Raw genomic sequence first — 10,664 nt, forward strand, 5'->3', positions numbered from 1 at the left:
TAAAACTCTCTTCTACTAATAAGAATAAAAATGGTGAGTGGGAGTCTCCTAGCCTAAGATCCATTTCCATCTTAAATTTCAGTATTAGGTTTCCATTAACCAGAGGTGAAACATGGACATGGTTAAGGCAAGTGTTAATCCATTTCTTTCTTTTTCTATTTGTCGTATAATCCAATTTTCTCCGTAACAAAGTTCAAAAAACCCCAACCACATAATCATACGATTTTTCAAAATCCACTAGTTAAAATTCTTTATTATTTTTTATAGTCTCATCCACCATTTCATCAAGAATTTGGCAACCAACTAAGAACGGAAATTGATTTCATGATATCATCCCATCAATTACATGCTTTAATCTATATGGCAAAACTTTTGATAACACTTTGGATATGCATCCTATTAGCAAAATAAGGTGATAGTCTTTCCAGCATTCTTGATCATACGCGCCCAAATTTTATCAAAATTTGACTGAAGTTCTCATACCAGTTCTCCGGATACCCCTTTTTAAAAATTAATTAAGGGGGAATCCGGAGAACTAGCCCAGCTTAATGAAGGACAAAATTTCCTTCGTCAAAAAATGTGACCAATGTCAGAGACATGCTGACCTTCACCATGCCCTGATAGAGTTCCTCAGATCGATGACCTCTCCTTGAGCATGCTATCAGTGAGGCATGGACATTCTGGGGCCATTCCCTCTGGTGCCAGGTCAGTTGAAATTCCTGATAGTAGGATTGGACAACTTCCCGTACGCCATTGTCCCAGACAATGGAACCCAATTTGCAAGCACCATGGTCATTGACTTCTGTAAAGATTTGGGCTTGTAAATAAAGTTCGTGTCTGTGGTGCATCCTCAAACCAAGGGACAAGTCGAGTCTACAAACAAAGTAATCCTCATAGGACTTAAAAAGAAGCTAGATGAAGCCAAATGTCTATGGGTAAAACTGCTGCACAAGATGCTATGGTTGTACCACACCAATCCTCAGTCCAACACCAAGGAAACTCCATTTTCCATGGTTTATGGGACGGACGCGATGCTGCCCGTAGAAATCGAGACACCATCATGGCACATAGCCCATTTCAACGAAGAAGCAAACGAGATAGGATTGAATTATGCAGTGGATCTGATCGACGAGCTGCGAAAAGTCGCATACGTCCAAAAATTTTCCTCGAAGCATAGAATCGCAAGGAGGTACAACTCTGAGGTAAAGCCGAGAGAGATGCAATAAGGAGACCTAGTCTTAAAGGAAGTCGTCATGCCTACACAGTAGGGAAAACTACATCCCAATTGAGAATGACTTAATCACAAATACCAAAAGCCCCCTCACGGGGCGTACAAGCATCAAGAACTCAAAGAACTTCTTCTACCCAAGACTTGAAACGTGCTTCATCTTCGATATTATTATAATTAAAGTTATTGTAATGTTCATGTAAACATTGTGCCTGTGTAATTATTGACGGTCTTTCAAATGTTTTGTTTAATTGGGGACCCTCTCTTTGAAACATCTCGCTTGCTGGACTTTATAACGAAGATCCTTGCCGCCTATCAAGGCAATATGAATATGTTGGACTTCAAAACGAATATCATTTCTACTTATCAAGGAATTATGAATATGTTAGACTTCATAACAAAGATCCTTGTCGCCTATCAAGGCAATATGAATATGCTATATTTTTCTAGGAAATTTCTTGTCGCCCCTCGAGGCAATCACATGGCTAAATTTCTACAGAAAAATCCTTGTCGTCCCTCGAGAAAATCTCATAGCTGGATTTCCAAAGGAAAGTCCTTGTCGCCTCTCAAAGAAATACATGAGCAACATACTCCCCTCAACAGAATCTCTCACCTCACGTGAGCTGGTCCCAAACAGTCTCAAAAACCACCGTACAGGACTACTCGCCGCCGTGAACTAACCTTCAACCGAAATATATAATATACTTACTAGAATTTCTGAGTTTCTCTATCCTTACAAAAGAAAAACACACATTTGTATTTGAATAGTACAGATACTTTGTTAATGAGTTCATTTTTTCTTTATTTATACCATAAAGTATAATGTGTATGCCAATGATGATTGCATGGTTTTAATTATTTTGAGGGTCATTAGTAAGCTTTATGAAGGAATCGTAAAATAAATATCACATTTACAATGTCAATCATTTAAAAAGGTATTTGTTGCAAATTTAAGAAAACAAGTTTGTGTTCGTTATTTGGATGTTTAATGGAAAGAGCAAAAATACTTCACATATATTACTCAACTATTTCATTTTATTCAAATTCTTGGATCAAACAAAAAGAACATTCTCTTTAATAGAAGACCTTTGAAATTAAGAGACTACATTTAAATTAGAATCCAACAAAACTGAAATTAGATTGATTGTGATTTTGTAGCACTTGTTCCATAATTACTTTCAATCGAATTCTGAGTTTTTGTAACACTTGTTTCATAACAAGTAAAAATTCTAATAATTTTAATTGACACTTGATTAATTAGTTTTATAATCAAACAAAACTGAAATTGTGTAATTAATGATAAAGGGCCAAATCAATAGACAAAATGAAACAAAAATATTGTGTAAATAAATCTCAAGTTTGTTACAAAGCTAGTTAAGTAGTTATGAATCAATAAAGCATGCCTTTATGCTTGCATCTAATGTGAGTGTAAATTTAAAAACAAAGATAAACATAAAAAAGTTTTGCAAGATAACTTTATCATATGTAGCAACATCCGGTTGGTCCAAGTGGTAAGAGACTCAGACACCTGAAACAAGTAGTTAGAGATTCGATTTCTAACTTCTGTGTATGGAGAAAACTCGGTAAGAAAGAAAGAACTATTAAACTTTCTAACAAAGACTGATCACTCATGAACGATGTCGACAATAGATACATCGTTTCGTACCTATATCGTGGTAATCGAAAAACTTAACTTGTGCCATTCTCTATTGTATTGTTGTAGCAAAAAGAACTATCCAACCATCCTTCATTCTTAGCTTTCTCAACATAAAATCCAAACTGATTTTTAGCATCAGGAACATCCAAAGCCAAATCATCAAGAGCTTCTTCAACTCTTCCAAAACCTTTAACCATTTGATTCATAGTTATTAACCCTGATTCAGAACACTCTTTAAGCAAACCCCATAACCTCTCATTCTTCTTTTCAATAGTTTTCACCATAGCTTTCTTAACAACTTCATGATGAAAAAATGGCATACCTAACTCTTTCATGCACCTACAAGCCTCTTTTATATCGCCACCCGATTCATATTCCTCCAACAATTTCCCGATCATGTCTTTAACGTCTTCGATCTCCCATCCAGGTTTGCTACTTCCACCCCCACCCCAACACCTCAAGATTCTCTCGCCCGCGAGTCTAGCCTTTAGCAATGATTTTGCCATCAAAAGCACTTTGCTTCCAATTGAATCTTGGCTTATACATTGTGTTCCAACTTCTTCGAGCTGTTGCGGTGCTAAAACTTCATCAACTACCGATCTTGCTAGAAACATAGCGAGATCTTCAACAACGACAGGATTGTCTAAAGCGGTATCGTCTGCTGATTCAATTAGCATCACGAAACCGCTCACAACATCATCGGGTGGAAAACAAAGCGATGAAAGTAACACGGAAGCCATTTCTTTCTCTCGATTCTTTCTGTCCATTGCTAGAGTTATTAGTTTCTTAACAAAGATTGCATTTAGTTCGCCGCAGTTTTTTTTGTTCTCTTGTTCTAAACAACTATTCACTTCGAATATATCACCCGATAAAAAGTACTCTTGAATGATGGATTGTGTTTTCATCTTGAAACTTCTTGCAACATTTTCTTGTATCGTGTTCTTTTCATCCTCGGCTGTAAGTGATTTTAGTGACGAGACACATAACCAACCTTCGGAAGCAGCTTTTGCTATCAGTTGTTGAAGTATTCCGCGTGCATTCGGTATGTCAAGCGATAAATCGTCGACAGTTTCAATCAGCCTGCTGAATCCTTTTGACATTTGGCTTGTGTTGATGAAGCCTTCTTCGGCCGCTTCTTTCAATAGGTCTAGCAACGGAGTTTCCGCTTGTCGCCTTTCCATCGCCATTATAAGAGCTCTTTTCACTATTTCATGATGGAAAAACGGAACTTTCAAGTCTTTGATGCATCGAAAAGCTTCTTTCTTGTCACCACTTACTACATACTCTTTCAAGAAATTGTTTATCCTCGCCTTCACATCATCAACCGTTGTATTCTTGCTTCCTCCCCAACGCCGCTCGATGATTTCAGCGTGTAAAGGCGCTGTCAAATAGCTTTTCTCGGCTTTCATTAAAACCTCAGCACCTTTAGAATCATTCGGTAAATTCGCTATCTGCTTCTTCAAAAATGCCGGTGGAAGGATATCATCAACAACAGCTCTAGCTATGAAAAGCGCTAGAATATCCACCGTGTCCGGTATATCCACGATCAAATCATCAGCCGACTCGACTAACTTGGTGAATCCTTTGTAAACTTGCGAAGGATGAATTATATCCGCATAAAGCGCAGATAAGAGAATGGCAGCCATTTCTTTTTCTTTGTCGTGTCTGTCCATTGACATCGAGACAAGCTTTTTGACGAAATAGTAACTGTATTCTGGTTTACCGATTTCTCTAAGTTCACTCATTGTCGCAACAACATCATCGGTTGTAAAGTATTCTTCCACTATTATTGTAGCTTTTTTCTTGTAATCTTCCAACGCGGTGTTCTTTTTCTTTTCATTTGAATCATCAATTTCCTACAAAACCGTATATACTTGCATAGTTGTCGATATATTACAAAACCGTATAAGTAACCAAAGATTTGAATCAGTGTTGTCATTAGCAGATCGCAGAAAATATCAGTTTGTTCAAACTTCGTTACGTATTAGCCTCTATTTGACAACACTGATTTGATCGATATAATATAAGTTTCTATAATATTAAGAAAACGATGAAATCTTAACAACCTACCTCAGTGCTGTCGTAGTTTGGATCATTCGGATCAAGAACATTCATGTCTTCGGTTTCGAGCAATCCACCCCAGGTGCCTTTCCCACCCGAACCAGCTGCAATTCACAATGATTAGTTAGAACGAATCGGCATTCATCATAAAGAAACGAAATTCAAGAAAACTTCACCTTTCTTTGGACGTCCGTCTTTTGGAGAATGCGATTGCCGATTATTTTTCGGACTTAAAGTGTTTCCCTTAACTTGCGCATTTGAAGACCCCGGAGATTTTGGTGACTTAGGAGAAGAAAGTTGTAAAGGAGAAACAGATATTGGATCAACACTTTCTGCTGCAGATCGATGAAGCTCGCGATGCTCGTTCGACACATGGCCGTCCTTGAAATCCATTACACTTGTCTCAAAACTTCTAATGTATATTCACACAAGCCATAATATATACTCGAAAAAGAGCATCAATTCATAATAAATAGGACAATCATTCAATGACATGTCTGAGGATACTTCAATCTCTAATTGGCTTTTTTATCTTATCTTTTCGATTTTCATTGTTCCATTGAATTTGATCCATTTTTCTTCTGTCATACAATGATCATAACAAACATAGGCATGAGTTTGCATATACATAAATGAAATGAAACTAACCAAACCCAGACACTTATAATAATTTGAAAAAATAAATAAATTGAATCGTAATCATTAGTATTGATATCTGATCGGTGTTAGACATAAAGACATGTCAGACACCGGACACAATATGTTCAGAGATGTCGGTATTGCATAGTTTTTTTTTTTTGAACACAAAGGGATGAAAGGCCTAAATCATCAATGATTTTGATGACATAAATTGAGATAGAAATAAATCAAAACCTAGCATACCTTCAAAACATCATCAAATATGCAACGTAAAATTTCAATCAAAGTATGAAATTACCTTCAAAGAGATGATGCAGAGGCCAATGATTTTGGAATGAAACTATGAATGTATGATATTGATTCTACATGGAAGTTATTGCAGTTATGAGTAACAGTTATTTGTTTTTTGTTTTTCCCTCTTTTGTTTGGAAGTGAAACAAAGAGAGAGAATGAAGAGTGTTTGAAAGGTGGTTGCAAAGTATAAGGAGTTTGTATTGTAATGTGTGGTAGGAAATAATGTTGAACAAGTTTGTGACGTTTAAAATGCTACCTACACATTTGCCTATAGAGACGCTAGAGGAAAAAACCATCAAAGACCAAGTGCATGTGGCGTATTATTTATGCAATCTTATGCCACTTTTTTATATTTGAGTTTATCACGTATCTAAAATTGTTTTGGATTTAAAGAAATAATATGTGTCACGTTTTGTACTTTTGTATAGTTAAATTAAATATTAAATTTTTTAATACATTCAATAATAAATAAGTTCAATATATATATATATATATAATCAATATAATTCGTGAAATATTTAACAAAATCCATTTTATAATCATCTAATAACAAATAATATTTAAGTGATAACTAAATATTCAATTCTTCTTTTAAACATCATAGTAGTTTCATGTCCAATTGTAACATACATAAATATAACTATAGGAATAATTTATAACACTTGCATTAGTATTATTATATAATGTCAATTCAATATAAATATTCGTTGTTATATAATTATATTTACACATATAAGAAAATTTATATCTCATATTTATGATCTGTGAGATATAATTATTAATCTATACAAATTAATTTTATATTAATTCACAAAGTTTATTTATGAATGTTTTAATAATATTGTCCTTATATTTAACAAAATCTCATGATATAACCACACTTATTTAATACTAAATAGATTAACTATTTTAAAGATTTTATTATTTTAAAATAAAAAATATTATATATTATTAATAAATATTATTTCCTCTGTCCTAATTATAAGACGTTTTATATATTTTATAAAAATTAAGAAATGTAATAAATTTTATATGGGAAAGAGAAACTAGGTATGAATTTACAACATTGTCTTTCATTTATAACATATGAAATAGAAATTTAAAGAATTAAAAGAAGAAATAGTAATAAATAATAGAGAATATATTGAAACAAATATCATTAATGTTGAATTAGAATTATAAAGTAATTTATAATTTGGAACAATTTTTTTATTAAAAGTAACTTATACTAATTTGGAAGAGATGATAATTTGGACAAAAATGAACATGAATATTTTTCTTAAAATCATGCATCTTAGTACATTGTCTATATGTGTCTCTAACTTGAGGCAATTTTCTATTCAAATGTTGACTTGTTGCAAGGTAGAGATGTCATTTATGAATAACATGCCATCCACATATAATACAAAATTCAATTATTCCCTCACTAACCTTCTTGTAAACACAAGCTTCGTCTTTTTTTGGTATGCTCTAGAACGTCAAAGCTTCCATTCAAATTGTATCATGTACACATGATCAAATAAATTTCTATTAAGAAAAGCAATCCTGTATTGCTTTGCATATCTTTTTGGTATGCTCTAGAATGTCAAAGCTTTCATTCAAATTGTGTTATGTACACATTCATAAATTAATGTCCCATATTTCATATTCATGATATCCACCAATAAGTAAATTTCACACAAATTAAAGTATTACAACTGGTAAAGAGTTTCTTCGTAGTTTAAGACTTACTTACACTCTAGGATTAACCCCTTTACACAGCTCTACCAAAGTCCACATTTGATCAGTATACATATGTTAAATTCAAATAAATTTCATAGCCTCTAACCACTTCTTAAATTCAGATCAAGTAAAGTCTTTGATAAATCAAAAACTCATCATCCATAGTAATAAATAACTTAGAATCTTTATGAGAATTATTATCTCTCCGTTGATTACTTACCCTGTTTGACTTATATTGAAAGCATTACTTGAATAGGTTTTTCCGGGCGGAATCTTGTGTATTTTGCTCTATTCCTATATCAGTGTTGATATCAGTGTTGATATTATAATTCTCGCATTATATACTTTACACAATCAGATCAATGATTTTGGGATTTATATGATTTGACACAAGAATTACCTCATCAGTATGCATTTCAATCCTTTGTCCACTGCATTTAATCCCATTAGTTAAAAACACAAACTAATTGAGAACAGTAGTTAATTTCATCTCAAAGCAATCAATCATACACAAAAATAATCTTCACCAATGCATAATCGACTCTAACAGAAACATGCTCTAAACCATCTCGTATGTTAATCGTGTTACGAAAATCCAGGGGCAAACACCAAAAAGGAAGCAAACACATGTCAGGACCACCTTGTCAGACACCACATAACCAGTTAACCCCTCAAAGGTTATTTGGTAAGCAGGGTATTCTGAAAGTTACAGTCAGAGCTATCTAAAAAGTTTATTATGCTTTGGTGTCAGGTGCTTTGTTTGCGTTGCCGTTTACAGTGGCTTTTGCATCTAGCTCAATGCCAGAAGATGCTTTCTCTGCCTCCTCTGCCTCCTCCTCTTCTGAATCACTCTCATCATCTGGTAAAGAAAACAGATCAAGTACACCGAAGTCAAATACAGCCATGGCAAAGTAAATTAAGAAAAGGAAAATACAGGCCATAAAAAGTCCAAAAAAATCAGATGCATCGCGCTTACCATCGCCATCGCCTGCAGCATCAAAATCCAAACCGTCGTCACCCCCGCCCATGTTCAACTTCTGCATAGAAAGTGAACTTATGTATCAAAAATAACAGAAAAGAAATGTATTATTAAATTATCGATTGATCAACACTACTTACAGAAAAGTCGACATCGCCAAAGTCCATATCAGATACAGCTGAAAAACAATATTGGGAATGAGACAAACCGAAGAAAAATAAAACCAAAAATCAGAGAGATACTATTGAAATCACTAACGTTTGGCATCTTGCTCATTCACTTCATCTTCATCAATCCATTTATCCCAATCAACTTTCAAAAAGGAAGGAGATTTCCCTCCCTGCTTCAATAATCTGTCCCACCATTTGTTCTCGGCCTTTTTCACCAAGTAGCAGATCTGTCTTGAACTAGCACTGGATTCGCTATTCTGATTTTTTTTCAAGAAAGGGATTTATAATTAGAGACGTAGAGAGTAATATACTAGCATTTGCATATATACAGAAAATCATAAACTAGTGTCCCTTACATCTACATCAATCTTGTCGAACAGATCAATGTCGACTTCATATGGAATCTTGTCTGCACCAGCAGTTGCAAAGAAGTAAAATTTTCCCTCTGGCTCAAGTTTGAGCTTCACATTCTGGGCATCAGGCAACTCAACTGTTATGAGCACTTCATCAGACCTCTGGGCCCATTTGACAGTTGGATGGCGGCTGTAGTACCAGATGCGAACAAATTCAGAGATCGAACAGATTGCAGAATTTTCCACTTCATATAATACCATAAGAGTTATGCTATACGGTACGAAACGAATTGTACGGAATCATAGGCGTGGTAAGTGTAATTTTTGTGTTTTGTTTGTTTGTTTGTGCTTCGTAACAAACAGCATTTTCCATACCATAATCACAAAAGAACAAAGTATGACATGATCTCATAAGTGCTCGCAAATCTAATCTTAATGATATGAATGGTGAGCAGTGTTGCCAATTGAGGAAAGTAGGTATTTGCTCTAATTCTACTACGATACGGCATCATCACACTGTTTAACAACACTTTGTGCTAAATAGTGTATCATAGAACAATGATTAGTTCCAATTCCACAATTCTGAGATCAAATATTAACATGTAACTAGATCAGGACTAACCAAATCCCATACTACATCTTATCCAAATATGAACAAAATAAGTCACAGATTACAAACCCTAATTCAAAGTAAACCTAGTTTTCAAATTAAATTAACCACAGAGAAACCATGGAATCATAGTTATGCAACAAAAAACAATATTAAGATCAATAATTAGCTATCAAAATCAACATGAAAGAATTTCTCCATAGAAAATCCACCAAAATGCTAAAAACCCTAATTAGGTTTTACGACTAAAAAATAATTATGAACAAAACGAAACTATGTGCATGTAGTTCTAAATTGTTTGTTCAAGCATTTTCTGAAACGACAATCAATGGAAAATTATCAAAGAAAATGGAAGTGATGAAAATGCGAACCTCATATTGAAGATTTTCTCGAGAAAATCTTTAGAGTGTTTATAGAGTCAAGCAAGAGTTAAGTTGAATAACGGCCTTTTTCCGAAATTTATCGTTTTATAGGTCAAGCAAGAGTCTGTAATTCCAATTTTGTCCCTTGGCATGTGTTTGGTAGATAGCAATGAGAAGTTAGTGAAGAAGAAGTACTTTAATATTTTCTACATTTATTTAATTTATTAATAAAAAAAACATAAAATTGTGTATTCTTTTCGGACTTGGATCATCTCCTTCAATTTATTCTCTGCAACTATCTCCTTCACTATTTTATCTCTATCTCTGTAATATTTTCTCTCTCTTAATCTTTTTTATCAATATTTTTAATTTCATAAATTCTATTGCACTTATTTTTTGTGATGGAGAGAAAAGGAGAGAAGGAGAGGATCCTTTGTCATTCTTTTCTATTACTACAATCACTTTTATAACACATTTATTAGTGCAATCACTTTTTTTGTATGAGTGAAAATTTTGAAATCGTAATAAAAATAAGTGATATATTGCAAATTCAAACTTTCATCTTTAGAGTGTTTGCGGTATAGTTTGA

At 33.9% G+C, this 10,664-nt stretch overlaps 2 protein-coding genes across 2 annotated transcripts; both read right to left on the minus strand.

The window, feature by feature from the left end:
• Positions 1–2,675: 2,675 nt before the first annotated feature.
• LOC131623056 (MA3 DOMAIN-CONTAINING TRANSLATION REGULATORY FACTOR 2-like) lies at positions 2,676–6,142 on the minus strand. The gene is made up of 4 exons (XM_058894082.1): positions 5,884–6,142; positions 5,123–5,527; positions 4,956–5,050; positions 2,676–4,741 (listed from the first exon to the last, which is right to left on the minus strand). Exons 2-4 carry the CDS (start codon positions 5,337–5,339, stop codon positions 2,918–2,920), a joined length of 2,136 nt encoding a protein of 711 aa, XP_058750065.1. The 5' UTR covers positions 5,340–5,527; positions 5,884–6,142; the 3' UTR covers positions 2,676–2,917.
• A 1,926-nt stretch (positions 6,143–8,068) lies between these two features.
• Positions 8,069–10,228, minus strand: LOC131623015 (co-chaperone protein p23-1-like). Its single transcript, XM_058894011.1, has 6 exons — positions 10,085–10,228; positions 9,107–9,293; positions 8,839–9,007; positions 8,721–8,758; positions 8,578–8,638; positions 8,069–8,460 (listed from the first exon to the last, which is right to left on the minus strand). The coding sequence occupies exons 1-6, from the start codon at positions 10,087–10,089 to the stop codon at positions 8,336–8,338; spliced, it is 585 nt and encodes a 194-aa protein (XP_058749994.1). The 5' UTR covers positions 10,090–10,228; the 3' UTR covers positions 8,069–8,335.
• Positions 10,229–10,664: the final 436 nt, after the last annotated feature.

This window comes from Vicia villosa, unplaced genomic scaffold (genome assembly GCF_029867415.1).
Source record: "Vicia villosa cultivar HV-30 ecotype Madison, WI unplaced genomic scaffold, Vvil1.0 ctg.000048F_1_1, whole genome shotgun sequence".
NCBI lineage: Eukaryota > Viridiplantae > Streptophyta > Magnoliopsida > Fabales > Fabaceae > Vicia > Vicia villosa.

What these genes read in the sequence shown, in the direction of transcription:
- LOC131623015 (XM_058894011.1), bottom strand. An exon ending in TCGACAAGATTGATGTAGAT is followed by an intron (nt 9,008 to 9,106) that starts GTAAGGGACACT and finishes AAAAAAAATCAG; the next exon opens with AATAGCGAATCCAGTGCTAG. An exon ending in TGCTGCAGGCGATGGCGATG is followed by an intron (nt 8,461 to 8,577) that starts GTAAGCGCGATG and finishes TTTCTTTACCAG; the next exon opens with ATGATGAGAGTGATTCAGAA.
- LOC131623056 (XM_058894082.1), bottom strand. Translation starts at nt 5,339, where the DNA reads ATGGATTTCAAGGACGGCCATGTGTCGAACGAGCATCGCGAGCTTCAT. An exon ending in AGACGGACGTCCAAAGAAAG is followed by an intron (nt 5,051 to 5,122) that starts GTGAAGTTTTCT and finishes TGTGAATTGCAG; the next exon opens with CTGGTTCGGGTGGGAAAGGC. An exon ending in CAAACTACGACAGCACTGAG is followed by an intron (nt 4,742 to 4,955) that starts GTAGGTTGTTAA and finishes ACGGTTTTGTAG; the next exon opens with GAAATTGATGATTCAAATGA.